The sequence below is a fragment of the Pseudophryne corroboree genome, chromosome 2 (assembly GCF_028390025.1).
Source record: "Pseudophryne corroboree isolate aPseCor3 chromosome 2, aPseCor3.hap2, whole genome shotgun sequence".
Classification (NCBI taxonomy): domain Eukaryota; kingdom Metazoa; phylum Chordata; class Amphibia; order Anura; family Myobatrachidae; genus Pseudophryne; species Pseudophryne corroboree.
In genome coordinates this window covers 682,165,539-682,188,556 of record NC_086445.1, presented here as the reverse complement: position 1 = coordinate 682,188,556, position 23,018 = coordinate 682,165,539, and the positions used below count along the sequence as shown (strand labels likewise).

Here is a 23,018-nt window from a genome sequence, read left to right as displayed (position 1 = left end):
CTGATCTGGGCTAATAAACGACCTAGGATACAGCTAAATACCCTTACCAGACAGCGATCTGACGGCGGCCTGGCTCTACCTAACTTTCAGATGTATTACTTCGCTGCTCAGCTGACTCATATCGCTGTATGGGCACAAAACTCTGGGGCTGACTCTTTGCATTGTGAGTTTATTCGTTGTTACTTTCCCTACCTCTCTCCTATGCAGGTGTTACTGAGTGGGAGCATAGCTAGGTTTCTTCCCCCTATCATTTTTCAGGCCCTAAAGATTTGGCGGGCCCTGAGAGACCTCTTGAGGTACGATGGCCTGGACCCGGATACCCCCTTGTGGTATTCTGACTGGCTCCCTGAATTGCATGCACTTGAGGGGCGGGAGGTATGGGCCCCTAGATCGGTGATTTCTATCTCTCAACTTTATCTAGATAATGCACTTAAATCCTTTCAACAACTGAGAGATGAGTTTGACCTACCCAATTCTTACTTCTTCAGATACCTCCAGCTTCGTCACGCCCTCCAGTCCCAATTTGCTGAATCACCCCCACGAATCCTCCCATTCCCCATCAAGACTTTTGTGACCACTTTGGGTCGGGCTAAGATGGTCTCCCTTGCGTATGGATATCTTCTTACCAAGCTCCATACGGACCCTATGACACGTCTCCGTGGAAAGTGGGAGGAGGATTTGGGTATAATAACTGAGGAGGACTGGGTCCTCGCTTTGGAATACCCTGCCAAGGTTACCAAGTCCCTTAGATATCAGCAGATTCAATTCTTCATTTTACACAGAACATATATGACTCCAGCTAGGCTGGCTGCGTTTGGGACGGGCAGATCTGGCCTTTGTCCTAAGTGTGGGGGGGGGCGGTGGGAACATTCTGGCATCTAGTGTGGGACTGCCCGAGGTTGAGGGTGTTCTGGTCGGGGGTCGGGTCAATCCTGGAGAGTATGGGAGTGCCTGGCGGACTGCTTACCCCACAATTCTGTATTTTGGGAATGGGATGTTTTGCTCCTGTGTCTGTTTCAACGGGTCTCTATGCTCTAAATGTATGTGCCTTGGCTAAGGTTTGCATTGCAAGGATGTGGATGGCCCCTAAAGGCCCGTTAATATCTGCACTTAAGACCTTAATTAACGACACAATAATTAAGGAAAGATATGTTTATATGAAACAAAACGCATCAGCTAAGTTTGAAAGGGTTTGGTCTCCATGGCTAGACTCCTCCCATTCTCATCTGGTTCCCCAAATATAGTGGGCACTGAAGTGCAAGCATATCAATAAATTACTATAACTGATGTATACTGAGATGTTGGCGGTTGGGCCCTGCGTGTCCACCTACTTATGTGTATGACTAATGGAGTCCTGAATCGGATGGCTCCTTCTCACTCTGCCCCCCCCCCTTTTTTTTTTTGTTTGTTTGTTTGTTATTTTTCTTACTGTTTAGGTTACGGGTGTTAATATAAAAGGTAGTGAAAACTAATATAGTTAGCTACGGATTTTGCAGACCCTAAAGGTCTGAACAGTGGGAAATCCTTGTGTATTTCTTTTTGAAATTGTACTGATATCTCATTGTTGTAAGCTTCGTTTAAAACATGGCTTTGATTCAAGATGATTGGTTGTACTGTTTGTGCTATGATAATGCTCTGCAATGTCTGTACCTTATTCTCCAGACTACTGAATAAAAATTACTTTATTAAAAAAAAGACATAGGCATTCATATTATAGAGCCACAAACCACAATGCAGACTAGTAAAATAAAAACATGCTTAAATTGGATTCAAACTAACGACAGTCTTAATTTGATATTGCAACCCCAACACCTTACCAACTGTGCTAAACATTCTGCACATAAGCCATATAATTGATCAGAAATTTAAGTTAATCAGCTACAGTGTCCAAGGTACTAAACATGATATATTCTATGGGGTGTCATAAGCAAGTCATTAGAATACTTTACTAATACATTTTTAAGACATATGCATCCAATATTTGAGTAAACAAAGAGAAAATAAAGCTATATTTTTGGTTTCACTAAAAAGTCCATTGGAAGACTTGACTATTGTTGTTAATAGACATAGGCATTCATATTATAGAGCCACAAACCACAATGCAGACTAGTAAAATAAAAACATGCTTACATTGTATTCAAAACAATGACAGTCTTAATTTGATATTGCAAACCCAACACCTTACCAACTGTGCTAAACATTCTGCACATAAGCCCTTTAATAGATCAGAAATTTAAGTAAGTCAGCTACAGTGTCCAAGGTACTAAACATGATATATTCTATGGGTTGTCATAAGCAAGTAATTAGAATACTTTACTACTAAATTTATAAGACATATTCATTCAATATTTGAGTAAACAAAGAGAAAATAAAGCTATCTATTGGGTTTCACTAAAAAGTCCATTGGAAGACTTGACTCTTGTTGTTAATAGACATAGGCATTCATATTATAGAGCCACAAACCACAATGCAGACTAGTAAAATAAAAACATGCTTACATTGGATTCAAACCAATGACAGTCTTAATTTGATATTGCAAACCCAACACCTTACCAACTGTCCTAAACATTCTGCACATAAGCCACGCAATTGATCAGAAATGTAAGTAAATCAGCTACAGTGTCCAAGGTACTAAACATGATATATTCTATGGGGTGTCATAAGCAAGTCATTAGAATACTTTACTACTAAATTTATAAGACATATGCATTCAATATTTGAGTAAACAAAGAGAAAATAAAGCTATCTATTGGGTTTCACTAAAAAGTCCATTGGAAGACTTGACTATTGTTGTCAAAAGACATATGCATTCATATTATAGAGCCACAAACCACAATGCAGACTAGTAAAATAAAAACATGCTTACAAGGTATTCAAACCAGCGACAGTCTTAATTTGATAGTGCAAACCCAACACCTTACCAAATGTGCTAACCAGTCTGTGCATACCACCCACCCAATTTATCAGAGTTTAAAGTAAATAAGCTACAATGTCCAAGGTACTAAAAATGATATATTCTATGGAGTGTCATAAGCAAGTCATTAGAATACTTTACTACTAAAGTTATAAGACATATGCATTCAATATTTGAGTAAACAAAGAGAAAATAAAGCTATCTATTGGGTTTCACTAAAAAGTCCATTGGAAGACTTGACTATTGTTGTTAATAGACATAGGCATTCATATTATAGAGCCACAAACCACAATGCAGACTAGTAAAATAAAAACATGCTTACATTGGATTCAAACCAATGACAGTTTTAATTTGATATTGCAAACCCAACACGTTACCAACTGTGCTAAACATTCTGCACATAAGCCACTAAATTGATCAAAAATGTAAGTAAATCAGCTACAGTGTCCAAGGTACTAAACATGATATATTCTATGGGGTGTCATAAGCAAGTCATTAGAATACTTTACTACTAAATGTATAAGACATATGCATTCAATATTTGAGTAAACAAAGAGAAAATAAAGCTATCTATTAGGTTTCACTAAAAAGTCCATTGGAAGACTTGACTCTTGTTGTTAATAGACATAGGCATTCATATTATAGAGCCACAAACCACAATGCAGACTATAAAAATAAATACCTGCTTTCATGGGATTCAAACCAAAGACCGTCTTAAATTGATAGTGCAATCCCAACACCTTACCAACTGTGCTTACCAGTCTGTGCATACCAGCCACACAATTTATCAGATTTAAGTAAATAAGCTACAATGTCCAAGGTACTAAACATGATATAGTCTATGGGGTGTCATAAGCAAGTCATTAGAATACTTTACTACTAAAGTTATAAGACATATGCATTCAATATTTGAGTAAACAAAGAGAAAATAAAGCTATCTATTGGGTTTCACTAAAAAGTCCATTGGAAGACTTGACTATTGTTGTTAATAGACATAGGCATTCATATTATAGAGCCACAAACCACAATGCAGACTAGTAAAATACAAACATGCTTACATGGGATTCAAACTAATGATCATCTTAATTTGATAGTGCAACCCCAACACCTTACCAACTGTGCTAACCAATCTGTGCATACCAGCCACACAATTTATCAGAGATTAATGTAAAAAAGCTACAATGTCCAAGGTACTAAAAATTATATATTCTATGGAGTGTCATAAGCAAGTCATTAGAATACTTTACTACTAAAGTTATAAGACATATGCATTCAATATTTGAGTAAACAAAGAGAAAATAAAGCTATCCATTGGGTTTCACTAAAAAGTCCATTGGAAGACTTGACTATTGTTGTTAATAGACATAGGCATTCATATTATTGAGCCACAAACCACAATGCAGACTAGTAAAATAAAAACATGCTTACATTGGATTCAAAACAATGACAGCCTTAATTTGATAGTGCTAACCCAACACCTTACCAACTGTGCTAAACATTCTGCACATAAGCCTCACAATTGATCAGAAATTTAAGTAAATCAGCTACAGTGTCCAAGGTACTAAACATGATATATTCTATGGGGTGTCATAAGCAAGTCATTAGAATACTTTACTACTAAATTTATAAGACATATGCATTCAATATTTGAATAAACAAAGAGAAAATAAAAGTATCTATTGGGTTTCACTAAAAAGTCCATTGGAAGACTTGACTATTGTTGTCAAAAGACATATGCATTCATATTATAGAGCCACAAACCACAATGCAGACTAGTAAAATAAAAACATGCTTACATGATATTCAAACCAATGAACGTCTTAATTTGATAGTGCAAACCCAACACCTTACCAACTGTGCTAACCAGTCTGTGCATACCAGCCACACAATTTATCAGAGATTAAAGTAAATAAGCTACAATGTCGAAGGTACTAAAAATTATATATTCTATGGAGTGTCATAAGCAAGTCATTAGAATACTTTACTACTAAAGTTATAAGACATATGCATTCAATATTTGAGTAAACAAAGAGAAAATAAAGCTATCTATTGGGTTTCACTAAAAAGTCCATTGGAAGACTTGACTATCTCCTATATATTAGCCCTGTGACTCTGTGGCTGCACTTCTAATGCTGGGTGGAGTCACAGACCCTGCCCTATCTGTGTCAGCACACCACATGACACACCATAGCAGAAGGGACCACCAGGAGACACACCATTCTCACTGACGGCCCACACTGGCAGGTAAGCAAACAGACACCCACACACCCTCACCACCCACCACCACCTACTACACCCACCAAGGCATAACACAGACCCGCTACCACGGCCGGCGCTACATCTGTTATGTAGCCGCACGTCACACCGTCCACACTGCACAGCAGCCTCCTTCACATCCACCGCCCTTCACCAGCCCCGTCACCCACAACTGACGGAGGTTCCGTACAGGAGCCGCGCCACCGAAGAGGCCCGCACTGCACTTACGGAGCACCACCGCACAGCAGCCTCCCTCAGTTCAACCGCCCTTCAGCAGCCCCGTCACGACATGCACAGAGCGCTCACCCTGTGTCACGGAGGCGCCACACACCGCAGCGCAAGTCAAGCCAGCTGCACCTCCGTCACCCGTAGCGATGTCCCTGCTACCTGCGCCTCCCGCCCCGCTCTGCCTGCGGCCGACATGTCCCACTCCACCATCACCCAGCACTCATCCACCCCTGCACCCCCACCCCCAACCACCTGTAGCACACCCCCTCCCCCCACCTTCGGAGTAAGCCTGATTTTTTTTTTGGGGGGGACATATAACGTCAGCCCTGTTATTGTGCAGGAAAGGGGGCCAAGTTACATGCTTCCACCCACCACAAGCCACGCTCCCCATGCACCCACCACCCTCAGTCACACAGCAGTCTATCTCCCAGCACCCCCCCTCCACCATCACCCACCACTCATCCACCACACATCCACCCCTGTACCCCCACCCCCAACCACCTGTAGCACACCCCCTCCCCCCAACTTCGGAGTAAGCCTGATTTTGTTGGGGGGGGGGCATATAACGTCAGCCCTGTTAATGTGCAGGAAAGGGGGCCAAGTTACATGCTTCCACCCACCACAAGCCACGCTCCCCATGCACCCCCCACCACCATCAGTCACACAGCAGTCTATCTCCCTGCACCCCCCCCTCCACCATCACCCACCACTCATCCACCACTCATCCACCCCTGTACCCCCACCCCCAACCACCTGTAGCACACCCCCTCCCCCCACCTTCCGAGTAAGCCTGCTTTTGTTGGGGGGGGGGGGCGGGGGGGCCTATATAACTTCATGCCTGTGAATGTGCAGGAAAGGGGGGAAAGGTAATTCCTTTCACCCACCACAAGCCACGCTCCCCATCCACCCCCCGCCCCCACCACCATCAGCCACACAGCTGTCTATCTGCCAGCACCCCCCCCCCCCCCCCCAACGTCCATCATCACCCACCACTCATCCACCCCTGCACCCCCACCCACAACCACCTGTAGCACACCCCCTCCCCCCACCTTCGGAGTAAACCTGATATTGTTGGGGGGGAGGGAAAATATAACGTCATGCCTGTTAATCTGCAGTAAAGGGGGAGAAGTGAAATGCTTTCACCCACCACAATCCACCCTCCCCATCCGCCCCCCCCCCCCCAACACCATCAGACACACACCAGTATACGCTCCCCATGCAACCCCCCCCCCCCATCACCCACACAGCAGGACATCTGCCGGAACCCCCCCCCCCTCCTACCTTCCCCACCTTGCCAGTAAGGCTGATATTGTTGGGGGGGGGGTTACGTCATGCCTGTTGTTGTGCTGCAAAGGGGGGGACATGGCATGCTTTTACCCACCACAATCCAACCTCCCCATCCACCCCCCGCCCCCACCACCATCACACACACACCAGTATATCTGCTCTATATAGGACCCAGCACACACACACCCCTCCCCCCCCCTACTCCCTTCCCCACCTTGCCAGTAAGGCTGATAACGCCCCTGTACCACTGCCGCTTAAACACGTAACGCCCTCTGTGCCAGTGCCGCTTACACACGTAACACCCCCCTTGTACCAGTGTCGCTTACACACGTAACGACCCCTGTACCACTGCCGCTTACACACGTAATGCCCCCTGTAGCACTGACGCTTACACACGGAACGCCCTCTGTACCAGTGCCGCTTACACACGTAACGCCCCCTGTTCCAGTTACGCTTACACACGTAACACCACCTGTACCAGTGACGCGTACACACGCACCGCCCTCTCTATAAGTGACGCTTACACAAGCAATAACATGGACATTTCTCTTTCCGCCCCCCCAGTCACTCAACCTTCCACACATACACACCACAATACCCTACACACAGCTCACTAAACATAACACACACAGCCCATGTAGCAGTGACGCTTACACACGTTACTTCTCCTGTACCGGTGAAGCTTACACACGTAACGCTCCCTGTACCAGTGACGCTTACACACGTAACACCCCCTGCATCAGTGCCACTTACACACGTAACACCCCCCTGTACCATTGACACTTACACACATAATGCCCCCCTTTACCAGTGACGCTTACACACGTAACGCCCCGGTAGCAGTGCCGCTTAGACACGTAACGCCCCTGTACCAGTGCCGCGTAAACACGTAACGCCCTCTGTACCAGTCCCGATTACACACGTAACGCCCACCCTGTACCAGTGCCGCGTACACACGTAACCACCCCTGTACCAGTGCCGCTTACACACGTCATGCCCCCTGTAGCAGTTACGCTTACACACTAAACGCCCTCTGTACCAGTGACGCTTACACACGGAACGCCCTCTGTACCAGTGACGCTTACACACGTAACGCCCCCTGTTCCAGTTACGCTTACACACGTAACACCCCCCTGTACCATTGACACTTACACACATAATGCCCCCCTTTACCTGTGACGCTTACACACGTAACGCCCCGGTAGCAGTGCCGATTAGACATGTAACGCCCCTGTACCAGTGCCTCGTAAACACGTAACGCCCTCTGTACCAGTCCCGATTACACACGTAACGCCCACCCTGTACCAGTGCCGCGTACACACGTAACCACCCCTGTACCAGTGCCGCTTACACACGTCATGCCCCCTGTAGCAGTTACGCTTACACACTAAACGCCCTCTGTACCAGTGACGCTTACACACGGAACGCCCTCTGTACCAGTGCCGCTTACACACGTAACGCCCCCTGTTCCAGTTACGCTTACACACGTAACACCCCCTGTACCAGTGACGCGTACACACGCAACGCCCTCTCTATAAGTGACGCTTACACAAGCAATAACATGGACATTTCTCTTTCCGCCCCCCCAGTCACTCAACCTTCCACACATACACACCACAATACCCTACACACAGCTCACTAAACATAACACACACAGCCCATGTAGCAGTGACGCTTACACACGTTACTTCTCCTGTACCGGTGAAGCTTACACACGTAACGCTCCCTGTACCAGTGACGCTTACACACGTAACACCCCCTGCATCAGTGCCACTTACACACGTAACACCCCCCTGTACCATTGACACTTACACACATAATGCCCCCCTTTACCTGTGACGCTTACACACGTAACGCCCCGGTAGCAGTGCCGCTTAGACACGTAACGCCCCTGTACCAGTGCCGCGTAAACACGTAACGCCCTCTGTACCAGTCCCGATTACACACGTAACGCCCACCCTGTACCAGTGCCGCGTACACACGTAACCACCCCTGTACCAGTGCCGCTTACACACGTCATGCCCCCTGTAGCAGTTACGCTTACACACTAAACGCCCTCTGTACCAGTGACGCTTACACATGTAACGCCCCCTGTACCAGTGACGCTTACACATGTAACGTCCCCTGTACCAGTGACGCTTACACACGTAACGCCCTCTGTACCAGTGCCGCTTAAACACTGAACGCCCCCTGTAACAGTGCCGCTTACACACGTAACGACCCCTGTACCAGTCACGCTTACACACGTAACGCCCTCTGTATAAGTGCCGATTACACAAGCAATAACATGCACATTCCTCTTTCCCCTCCCCCAGTCACTCAACCTTCCACACATACACGCGACAATACCCTACACACAGCTCACTAAACATAACACACACACCCCATGTAGTAGTGACGCTTACACACGTAACGTCTCCTGTACCGGTGAAGCTTACACACGTAACACCCCCTGCATCAGTGCCACTTACACACGTAACACCCCCCTGTACCCTTGCCACTTACACACATAATGCCCCCCTTTACCAGTGACGCTTACACACGTAACGCCCCTGTAGAAGTGCCGCTTACACACGTAACCCCCCTGTACCAGTGCCGCGTAAACACGTAACGCCCTCTGTACCAGTGCCTCTTACACACGTAATGCCCCCCCTGTACCAGTGCCGCTTACAGACGTAACCACCCCTGTACCACTGCCGCTTACACACGTAATGCCCCCTGTAGCAGTGAAGCTTACACACGAAACGCCCTCTGTACCAGTGCCGCTTACACACGTAACGCCCCCTTTAACAGTGACGCTTACACATGTAACGCCCCCTGTACCAGTGACGCTTACACACGTAACGCCCTCTGTACCAGTGCCACTTAAACACTTAACGGCCCCTGTAACAGTGCCGCTTACACACGTAACGCCCCCTGTACCAGTGACGCTTACACACGTAACGACCCCTGTACCAGTTACGCGTACACACGCAACGCCCTCTCTATAAGTGACGCTTACACAAGCAATAACATGGACATTTCTCTTTTCGCCCCCCCAGTCACTCAACCTTCCACACATACACACCACAATACCCTACACACAGCTCACTAAACATAACACACACAGCCCATGTAGCAGTGACGCTTACACACGTTACTTCTCCTGTACCGGTGAAGCTTTCACACGTAACGCTCCCTGTACCAGTGATGCTTACACACGTAGCACCCCCTGCATCAGTGCCACTTACACACGTAACACCCCCCTGTACCATTGACACTTACACACATAATGCCCCCCTTTACCTGTGACGCTTACACACGAAACGCCCCTGTAGCAGTGCCGCTTAAACACGTAACGCCCCTGTACCAGTGCCGCGTAAACACGCAACGCCCTCTGTACCAGTACCGCTTACATACGTAAGACCCCCCCTGTACCAGTGCCACATACACACGTAACCACCCCTGTACCACTGCCGCTTACACACGTCATGCCCCCTGTAGCACTCACGCTTACACATGAAACGCCCTCTGTACCTGTGCCGCTTAGACTCGTAACGCCCCCTGTACCAGTGACGCTTACACATGTAACGCCCCCTGTACCAGTGACGCTTACACACGTAACGCCCTCTGTACCAGTGCCGCTTAAACACTTAACGCCCCCTGTAATAGTGCCGCTTACACACGTAACGCCCCCTGTACCACTGACGCTTACACACGTAACGCCCTCTGTAGAAGTGCCGCGTACACAAGCAATAACATGCACATTTCTCTTTCGCCCCCCCCCAGTCACTTAACGTTCCACACATACACACGACAATACCCTACACACAGCTCACTAAACATAACACACACACCCCATGTAGCAGTGACGCTTACACACGTAACGTCTCCTGTACCGGTGATGCTTACACACGTAACACCCCCTGCATCAGTGCCACTTACACACGTAACACCCCCATGTACCCTTGCCACTTACACACATAATGCCCCCCTTTACCAGTGACGCTTAGACACGTAACGCCCCTGTACCAGTGCCGCCTAAACACGTAACGCCCTCTGTACCAGTGCCGCTTACACACGTAACGCCCCCCCTGTACCAGTGCCGCTTACACACGTAACCACCCCTGTACCAGTGCCCCCTGGAGCAGTGACGCTTACACGCTAAACGCCCTCTGTACCAGTGAGCTTAGACACGTAACGCCCCCTGTACCAGTGACGCTTACACATGTAACGCCCCCTGTAACCGTGCCGCTTACACACGTGACGCCCCATGTACCAGTGATGTTTACACACCTAACGCCCTCTGTAGAAGTGAAGCTTACACCTCTGTGCCAGTGCCGCTTGCACAGGTAACACCACCCCTGTACAAGTGCCACTTACACACGTAACGACCCCTGTACCACTGCCGCTTACACACGTAATGCCCCCTGTAGCACTGACGCTTACACACGGCACGCCCTCTGTAGCAGTGCCGCTTACACACGTAACGCCCCCTGTACCAGTGACGCTTACACACGTAACGCTCCCTGTACCAGTGACGCGTACACACGCAACGCCCCCTGTACCAGTGACGCGTACACACGCAACGCCCTCTCTATAAGTGACGCTTACACAAGCAATAACATGGACATTTCTCTTTCCGCCCCCCCAGTCACTCAACCTTCCACACATACACACCACAATACCCTACACACAGCTGATTAAACATAACACACACAGCCCATGTAGCAGTGACGCTTACACACGTTACTTCTCCTGTACCGGTGAAGCTTACACACGTAACGCTCCCTGTACCAGTGACGCTTACACACGTAACACCCCCTGCATCAGTGGCACTTACACACGTAACACCCCCCTGTACCATTGACACTTACACACATAATGCCCCCCTTTACCTGTGACGCTTACACACGTAACGCCCCTGTAGCAGTGCCGCTTAGACACGTAACGCCCCTGTACCAGTGCCCCGTAAACACGTACCGCCCTCTGTACCAGTGCCGCTTACACACGTAACGCCCCCCCCCGTACCAGTGCCGCCTACACACGTTACCACCCCTGTACCAGTCCCGCTTACACACGTCATGCCCCCTGTAGCAGTGACGCTTACACACGAAACGCCCTCTGTACCAGTGCCGCTTAGACACGTAACTCCCCCTGTACCAGTGACGCTTACACATGTAACGCCCCCTGTACCAGTGACGCTTACACACGTAACGCCCTCTGTACCAGTGCCCCTTAAACACTTAACGCCCCCTGTAACAGTGCCGCTTACACACGTAACGCCCCCTGTACCAGTGACGCTTACACACGTAACGCCCTCTGTAGAAGTGACGCTTACACAAGCAATAACATGCACATTTCTCTTTCGCCTCCCCCAGTCACTCAACCTACCACACATACACACGACAATACCCTACACACAGCTCACTAAACATAACACACACACCCCATGCACCAGTGACGCTTACACACGTAACGCCCCTGTACCAGTGCCGCTTAAACACCTAACGCCCTCTGTACCAGTGCCGCTTAGACACGTAACGCCCCCTGTCACAGTGACGCTTACACACGTAACGCCCCCTGGACCAGTGACACTTACACACTTAACGCCCCTGTAGTAGTGACGCACACACAAGCAATAAAATGGAAAATTCTCTTTCGGCCCCCGCAGTCACTCAACCTTCCACACATACACACCACAATACCCTACACACAGCTCACTTAACATAACACACACAGCCATGCCAGCTACCAACAAACTCATCCTATAACACACACATACACCTTCTACAACCTCACCCAGCCCTTACCCCTACACCAATTCATACACTCACCACACCACATCCACACTCACTCACCTAACGGCATCCACACACACCACATTTCTAACACCAACCACAATCCATGTATCCCTTGCACAACAAACAACACTCCACACATTGTTCCTTCACCCCCCACCACAATCCAGCATGCAATACAATCAACACCTACCACATACACACTATGACCCTCCACAATTCTTCTTACTACCCAACAACACTACCCCTTTCACCTACAAATACACACATGCACTACAGACATATTTCAACACACACTCCACACTTTCAACTTCACACACCCTACCACCACTCAACAAAAACCACTACTTACCATACCCTACACACACCCAATCCCAACACCCCTCACCAACAAATCATTACCACTAAAACCCTACTCCTGTTCAACCTACTTTGGACATCATAACACTACCCCCATCCCTCACTACGACAACAATACATACAAACCTACACACTTACCCCCACTCTATTCCACAGCCAACATACATCAGTACCCTACTCTTTTTCTTCAACCCACACACACACCAACTCACCACTCCAACATAACACTCCAACACCCCCATTACCTTACACAGCCGCCACAAGCCCCCACAACACCACACTACCTACAATACACACCCACCTCCCTCTTTATACACACCATGGATTTTTACCCACCATCACCCCACGCATTAGCCCACAACAGTTTCACTATCACTACCACCCACCCACATGCCATTTTCTGCTTCCCACCACAAACACCCATCCACACAGCACACAACACAATATCTTACACACTCTACACAAAACCAACACCTATGCCACCTTACAACCCGACAACACTACACCTTTACCCTACACACAAACACATTCACAACATACAATTTGTCAAACCCCCCACCCCACAACATCTACTTCACATGCCCTACCACCACTCCAAATTCAACACCACTTTTTTCACCCTGCACACACCCTACCACAACCCACCAAACAAATACACGCATCACAACTATGCCCCTACCCCTAATACAGCTACCTCCCTTACACAGGCCGCCACATTATCACAAGCCACATATATATGTCCAGCTGGGGACAGAAGTACCAAAAATCCTGTTGAACACAGTCCAAAAACAGCGGATGCCCCTGCTGTGTACATGCACTAACTACCACCCTTGACCTCAGGGGGGATACCGGTACCGTCTTGAACACAGTCACCCATCCCCTTGCACAACACCACCACATTTACTACCTGTTGCCTCCTCACCCATCCCTGCCTCCTACCCCACCTCACCTTTACATTAACCATCCACATTCCTTAACACTTCCCAATGGCAGTACGGATGGTGTAATGGTTAGCATTACTGCCTCACAGCACTGAGGTCATGGGTTCAATTCCCACCATGGCCCTAACTGTGGGGAGTTTGTATATTCTCCCCGTACTTGCGTGGGTTTCCTCCCACAATCCAAAAATATACTGGTAGGTTAATTGGCTCCCAACAAAATTAACCCTAGCATGAATGTGTGTGCGTGTACATATGATAGGGAATATAGATTGTAAGCTCCACTGGGGCAGGGACTGATGTGAATGACCGAATATTCTCTGTAAAGTGCTGCGGAATATGTGTGTGCTATATAAATAACTGGTAATAAATAATAATAAATAAATAATACACACTACACACACAATTACTCCCCCACTACAATTAATCACCTTGACCCACCCTTCCAACGCTACCAAATACACAAACACAAAACACCCACCACACTCTGTATCACAACACACCACTAAACTACTCATATAATAAACATGTCCCTACTCCTAATACCCCTACCTTTATCCAACGCCCCCACCTATGCACCCCCTCTACCATACCCAACTCCCCCATTTAAAGGACATCATACAACAAACCTTGCACACACCAACACGCACTCACTCACTCTACCACAATTTCCTCTCTAACATTCTCAGCCTCCACACACAACAGCTACATAAACCATTTTACACTCCAACTGTACCAGCACATCAACATATCCACTTTTTACACCAAACAAACAACACACGCACAACCTTCCCCACCATCTTTACACACTATGTCTCACAACCAAACTTTACATCCCAACTCCAACCCTTAACACAACTCCTGCACCCTAAACCACACCACCAACAACCATGCACATGCCTCTCCAACAACACCTCACAAGGCCAACGCTCAAACACACTAACACCTTATTTTCTAAACAACTTTCACACATACACCACCACTCCAACATCCCATTTACAAACACACACATTTCACTCTCTGTACACAACAGTAACCCACAAACACACCCACTGACCATAGCACACCTTACAATACACACCAAATAACACACTCACAACACATGTACACCTCAACCACCCATATCCACTCACCCCTACAGCACAACATCTACACACACCACTACACATACACACCCCTGCCCACACCCGCACATCCACAACCCACACCAGAATTTCCTCCCCTACCACTATCCCCCCACCCCTGTACATCAAGTGGACACCATCCACAACACCTTCTACACCCTACCGCACCCTCTGCAAACCTATATTCCACTAAACCTTTCACAATGATCACACAACACTGCCATTACCAACTAACATTTCCTAAAGGCCCTTTAACAACCCACCTACAGTACACACCATCGTCAACACCAAACGGACACCATACAACATACCTTACACACACCCACACCCATTAACTCACTGACTCACTCACTTCACCACCATTTCCTCTCACACACACTCATACTGCATACAGCACACCCACCACCCCTTACAACACCTACATAACACATTTTACACTCTAACTGTACTCTCACATCCACATATCCCCTTCTCAAACCAAACACACAACACACGCACAATCCTTCCCCAACAACTTTCAACACTCCATGTCACAACCCACATCCACACCTTACCACAACGCCATGAACCTAAACCACACACCCAACAACCATGCACATGCCTCTCCAACAACAGCTCACAAGGCTACCCCTCAAACACACTAACACTTTATTTACAAACCAACCTTCACAAATACACCGCCACTGCAACAACCCATTTACAACAAAACAACTTTCACTATCTCCACACAACACTCACCCACACACACCACCAGTGACCAAAGCACACCTTACAATAGCCTTCAAATACATCACACACAACACATATACACATCAACCACCCATATCCACTCACCCCTACAACACAACATATACACACACCAGAACACATACATACCCCTGCCCACACCCCCACATCCACACCAACTTTTCCTCACCTACCACTATCCCCCTACCCCTGCAAATCAACACAACACCATCCAGAACACCTTAAACAGCCTACCCACTCCATTGCATCACCAACCAAACAGCAAAACATACACACCATGCCCCTACTCAAACATACCAACCCTTCCTCCCACACACACCATATCCAAACACCCTCCTCCATCTCCTTCAACCCCACTCCACAACCAACACCAAAAAACACATTAACACACCACTATTCACACATACCCACACACCCACACAACCCTTTTACCCATCCACCACACACACACACTATCTATAACACCATCCCTACACGCTACAAGTCACTTCCTCAAACACAAGACCACACTAACTGCACGACACAACTCCACCTTCATGCTACCAGCCCCTTTTGCATACAATCCAAACACCCTTGTTCCCCATACACCCCCTCTCCCACCCCAAACACCTTACCAACACCCAACCCACCTCATACGTTCATACACCACTTACCCAAAACACCATACCTTCCACACACCTCCCACACATTCACCCCCCAACACTACCCCCTACACATTAACACAACCTTCCACATTCACATACCTTAACCCCTTCCCTACACACACCATCTGCACCTCCAACAGACATCACACCTACAATGCCCATCACCCCCCCAAAAACAAAACATAACAAAATCTATACTACCCCATCCACCCTCTTCCTTCAAAAGACGCAACATACATACCCCTGCCCACACCACCACATTCACACCAACTTTCCCTCAACTAGCACTATCCCCCTACCCCTGCAAATCAACAGGCCACCATCCACAACACCTTCAACACCCTACCCACTCCATTGCATCACCAACCAAAACACCATTCCTTCCACACACCACCCACACATTCACTAACCAACACTACCCCCTACACATTAACACAAACTTCCACATTCACATACCTTACCCCCTTCCCTACACACACCATCTGCACCTCCAACAGACATCACACCTACAATGGCCAGCACCCCCCCCCCCTAGAACAGAAGAACAAAAACCATAATCTCTACTACCCCCATCCTCCCTCTTCCTCCAAAACACGCAACATACATACCCCTGCCCACACCCCCACATCCACAACAACTTTTCCTCACCTCCATCTACTTCAACCCCACTCCACAAGCAACACCAATAAACCCATGAACACATAACATTTGTCAATACACCACTATTCACACATACACACACCCACACACCCCTTTTACCCATTCACCACACACACACTATCTATAACACCATTCCTATCTTTACCCATTAACACCTACTTAGAATTGCAATGCATTCCAATTGCACCCCACACCACTTCTTACAATGCCCCTTACTCACACTATGTTTTGCTTCCCGGTCTAATCACCTACCTTTAATACTACATTACCTACTGTCCTCGCTCTCATTGATCACTAATTCACACTTTATCATTCACTGCATGTTTATCCCCACACCAAAAAAACCACAACAATACACACAGTTAAACAACCCAACCAATTACCTATTACCACTACATTCATCAAACCTTACAACACAACTTTCAACAATACATGTCCCTAACATCACCTATCAGCACATTTCCACTTCCAAACTACACAGGACTATACCCTAAATAACATCCAGCATTTATAACACATCGCCATTACTGCCCCTTTCTAACTCCACATACCATCACTAACCAACACCATTTTCTATGTAACACACCCCAATGTAACTATACACTCCTTCCTTTTCATCCTTATTCTAATGCTATCCATTTAACCCTCTGTAACCCACCTTCCTTCCTCCCAAGTCAAGTATGTGACTTTTTTTACCATTACCATTCACCTGCCTATCACCTTTCATCTCTGTCATTTCTACATACCCTGCCTCTGCACCTTCATAACGTATTCACTCTGTTATACTATTTACTAGCCAGTTATTTCTATGTTTCCCTCTATTATCTACATTTTCCCTTCTTCGCCACATAAGCATGAGGATCATACACAGCTATTACTTCCACAAACACTCACCTTTACACACATGTATACCAGCCAAAATCATTGTCTCGACTAATACTTTTATGTACTCAACAGTAGATTACTATGGATTTACATGAGGATCCCTTAGTAAGAAAAAAATGCAAAAACAAAGAACGCCAGGCCACATGGCTAGCTACACAAAGCCAAGCCTCGCGCAGTGCCATTGTGACCTGTAAAACAGTATCACTCAAAAAAAAACATAATCTCCAAACCATGCAACAAACCACAACACGCCGACAAAACAAAGCTGCATATGAACGAGCCAGACTACTAAGCCAAACATTGAAAACCAGCACAGTCCGCAGATCTCAACATACAAACTCTCAACGCCTTCAACGTCACAAACAAACTACACAACAAGCTCAGTCACGTCGCACTAAAGATGCACTACAACACAAACTAAGACTCCAACAAGAAACTTTAGAAGAAGGCACTGTACGCCGCACTGCACATGCTCACTCTCAGCAGCGTAGCCGCATTCGTCAAACTACTGACACAACTACACCAACACCTTTGCCACATTCAGAACCCCATTTAGACGCTCAGGACTTACACACTCACTTTATACATTTTAATGATATTACGTTACAACACCAGCATGTCACCCCACACACTTGCGGACCTTTTAACGTCATGTGCCAATTTTGTGGAGCACGACATTTTTTACCAGAACGACCATCTGATGGCAAATTTACTAGCTGTTGCCAAAAAGGCAAAGTTAAGCTGCCAAAGCCACAAGACATCAATTCCGTCGATTTACTGTATCCTGATTTTCTACACAAATTACTCTCTGACACAGCTAACCCCAACCGCATTCATTTTCGAGAAAACATCCGCTCTTACAACAGTGCCATTTCCTTTGCTTCAATGGGAGCTACAATTGTGACTTTACCAGGTAAAGGCCCTTACGTATTCAAAGTACACGGACAGACATACCATCGCACTTCACACCTACAGCCGGTCAACAACCAAGGTCCACAGTTTGCCCAGCTATACGTTATAGACAACACACAAGCAGCCACCTTTCGTGAACAACATGCCGCAAATGAGGATTGTCGCCCAGAAATTATGGACCAAATTGATTGCTTCTTTCGCAAACACAATTGCCTTGCACATAGCTACCAGCTCATTACTAACATTCATAAACACCACGTGCAACTTGCCGCTCAAACAGGAGAACAAGTTCCAGTCGTTAGTATGGCCCTAAGACGTGATCGCCACTCTGATTACCGACGATACAACAACCCCACATCCAATGAAGTTGCCATGATCTTTGTTAACGAAGATGGAGAACCACCTTTCCAACGAGACATACAAATCTATCCTAAGAATCCAGAAAATCCAAACCAACCATTCATTAACCTGAACATTCTAAGCCCATACATGGATCCTATGACATATGCTCTGTTTTTCCCTTATGGGGAACCTGGCTGGCAACCAAATTGGCAATGTCATTCTTACAGTGGAGCACAACTCAATCAAGTTCGCAACTATGTTACTATGTTGCAATACAAAGCCGCTTTAACAGCTATTCGCGATGATTTCAGTCCCATTATGTACGCAGGCAAATTAACATAACAGTGGTTAGTTGATTCCTATCTTCAGGTTGAGGCAAACCGATTAAACTACATTCGCCACAATCAAAGCAGATTACGAGCAGAACAGTATCAGGGACTAGCTGACCACGTTGCAAACGTGGCAGACTACAATAACATACCAGCTGGCGTTCCCATTATTCTACCATCTACCTTTGAAGGATCCCCAAGACATATGCGTGAACGCTGCTGTGACGCTATGTCTATTTTCTGTAAGTGGGGAGCACCAGATGTTTTCATTACTTTCACTGCTAATCCCACATGGCCGGAAATACTCACCAATTTATGCCCAGGTGAACACACTTCTGATAGACCTGATTTAGTTGCACGCGTCTTCAAAATCAAACTTGATGCACTTATGGATGACCTAACCAAGCATTGCCTTTTCGGACAGACAAAATCCTTTGTCTATACTATCGAATTCCAAAAAAGAGGACTTCCTCACGCTCACATACTACTTGCACTACGAGCTGAGGATAAATTTAACACTGTTGAACAAATCAATAAGTTTGTATCCGCAGAAATACCACATGTAGAAACACCCATTTTACGCCAAATCATTCTCCGCTGCATGCTACATGGTCCATGCGGCACCACTAATCCACGAGCACCCTGCATGAAAGATGGAAAATGTTCCAAAAATTTCCCAAAACTGTTTAATGACAACACCATTATACATCGTTATACTTATCCTGTCTACCAACGTCGACCTCAAGAAACCGTTGAAGTTCGAGGCGTACTTATGTCCAACCAAAATGTGGTACCATACAATCCATACTTGGCCCTAAAGTACAATGCACACATAAATGTGGAAGTTTGCACATCCCTTTACGCTATTAAATACATCTACAAGTACATTTTTAAGGGACTTGATTGTGCTAATGTGGTTATCAAACCAGATGGTCAGGCAGAGCAACAGTACAATGAAATCCAAAATTTTATCGACTGTCGCTATGTAAGCCCACCAGAAGCTATTTGGCGACTACGAGAATATGTCATGCACAAAAGATCCCACGCTGTCATACGACTTCCAGTACATCTACCTCACCAACAAACACTCATCTTTGAACACGGACATGAGGAAGAAGCCCTCCTTGCTGCCAAAACTGGAAAAACTAAACTTGAATCTTGGTTTGACCTCAACACACATGACCAACATGCACAACAATGGCTCTACACTGACATTCCACAATACTACGTTTATACGCATGGACTTTGGCAAAAAAGAAAACGAGGAGGTGATAAAATTGTGGCAAGAATGTATACGGTCAGTCTCAAAAATGAAGAACGCTTCTACTTACGCATGTTACTTCTACATGTGCCCGATGCAACCAGTTTTCAATCATTGCGCACAGTCAATAATGTACACTATGACACCTTTAAAGCCACTGCTTTTGCACGCGGACTTCTTGCATCTGATGAAGAATGGCATCACTGCTTAACAGACGGAGCCACCTACCTTATGCCAAAACAGTTACGTGAAATGTTCTCCTACATCTGCTGCTTTTGTCAGCCTACTCACCTACTACAATTGTGGGAAGATCACCTACTGGATCTAACTCTTGACTTTCTGCAACACAATTCTCCCAACATTGCACAAAACAAAGCACTACACGCAATTAACACAGTCTTAAAACAACATGGGCTTTCCTGTACACTACTTGGTTTACCTAATCCACTGGGTCACCCACCACCAGAACACCTGTATAATCTCATAGAAGAGGCTCAGGAAGCTATGACACGCCTTGCAATTCTCAACCCACTGCAGTTACATGCTTTCAACACAATTATCATGGCTGTGGAAAACAGCCAAGTTACCAACCATGCATTTTATCTGGATGGACCCGGTGGCTCGGGCAAAACCTTCCTCTACACCACACTCATAGCCTACATACGAGGAAAGGGTAACACTGTATTGCCATTTGCAACCACTGGAATTGCCGCTACCTTACTCAAAGGAGGACGCGCTGTTCACAGTGGATTCAAACTTCCTGTACCACTACTTGATACCTCCGTTTCTTCCCTCCGCCTAACTTCACCTGAAGCTGATCTCTTACGTCAAGCTAACCTCATCATTATTGATGAAATTACTATGCTTCCAAAACATGGACTACGCTGTATTGACACACTCTTACGTGACATCATGAACATAAACACACCATTTGGAAACAAAGTTATCGTCTTAGGAGGAGATTTCCGACAAACACTTCCAGTTGTTCCAAGAGGCACCCAAACTGATATTCTTGAATGCTGCATTAAAGCAAGCCACCTATGGAAACTTTTCACTCATCTCACTCTAACAACCAACATGCGCACAGAGGGAGACGAGGAAAACAATACATGGCTTCTACACGTTGGAATGGGAAGCCTGCCACCAAACCCGCATTTCAATGACAATACCACCATTCAAATCCCACCACATATGATAACCCATGACGATCTTATCGAAACTATTTTTACTGATGTACATCACATGTCAGAGGATTCCCTTGCAAAACGAGTCATTGTTGCACCCACAAATGCACACACACTAGACATGAATAGAAAAATCATTGATTTAATACCAGGAAATCCCACTATTTATTACAGTGCCAACTCTGTGGACACAGAAGATCCAAACGACACTTTGACCTTCCCCCTGGAATTTCTACACAACCAAACACCCTCAGGAATGCCTCCACATGTCCTGCTCTTAAAAAAAGGTGTCATTATCATGCTTTTACGCAACCTTAACCCACAACATGGATTGTGTAACGGCACACGATTAATCGTGGAAGACCTGGCACACCACTTCATAAAATGAAGCATTCTTTCAGAGTGCAACCACGGGGACGTTGTGTTTATTCCACGCATTGATTTGGCACCAAGTGATACAACATTACCATTTATCTTACGCCGTAGACAGTTTCCTATCACTCCAGCTTACGCTATAACCATTAACAAATCACAAGGCCAAACTTTTGATCACGTTGGCATTCTTCTACAGACATCCGTACTCTCACATGGACAACTGTACGTAGCATTATCACGCTCTCGCAATGCACATCACGTCAAAGTACACATTACACCAACTGAACAACAAGGCCAGCTCCTTGTTGACACCCAACACTTTACTAAAAATGTAGTTTTCACTCAAATTTTTAACATGTAAACCATCTACACATACTTGCCTTAAACAACCATCTTTACTATACATAACATTTACACCTACAATCTTACCAGCCTCCCCTATACACACTGCTCACCCACTCACAAAACCCTGCACCCCATTCAAATCACATTCCCTTTTGTCATACTACATCTACCCAGAAACAAACCAACCATTCCACCACAACTTCACCATCTACTATTCTACTCCTTCACTTTTCTGTCCAGTTTACCGGGGCATAGCCCCTTACGACGGTGTGAAGAGCGCCCGTAGGGCGCGATGAATCACCTAGTTGTTGTTAATAGACATAGGCATTCATATTACAGAGCCACAAACCACAATGCAGACTAGTAAAATAAAAACATGCTTACATTGGATTCAAACCAATGACAATATTAATTTGATATTGCAAACCCAACACCTTACCAACTGTG

The 23,018-nt window shown here is 46.2% G+C and overlaps 1 protein-coding gene across 1 annotated transcript; it reads left to right on the top strand.

Moving 5' to 3' along the window:
- The first annotated feature begins 18,054 nt into the window (after positions 1 to 18,054).
- On the top strand, positions 18,055 to 22,239 carry LOC135007927 (uncharacterized). The gene is given in 1 exon segment (XM_063952163.1): positions 18,055 to 22,239. A coding segment is annotated over 1 exon segment (4,185 nt).
- Positions 22,240 to 23,018: the final 779 nt, after the last annotated feature.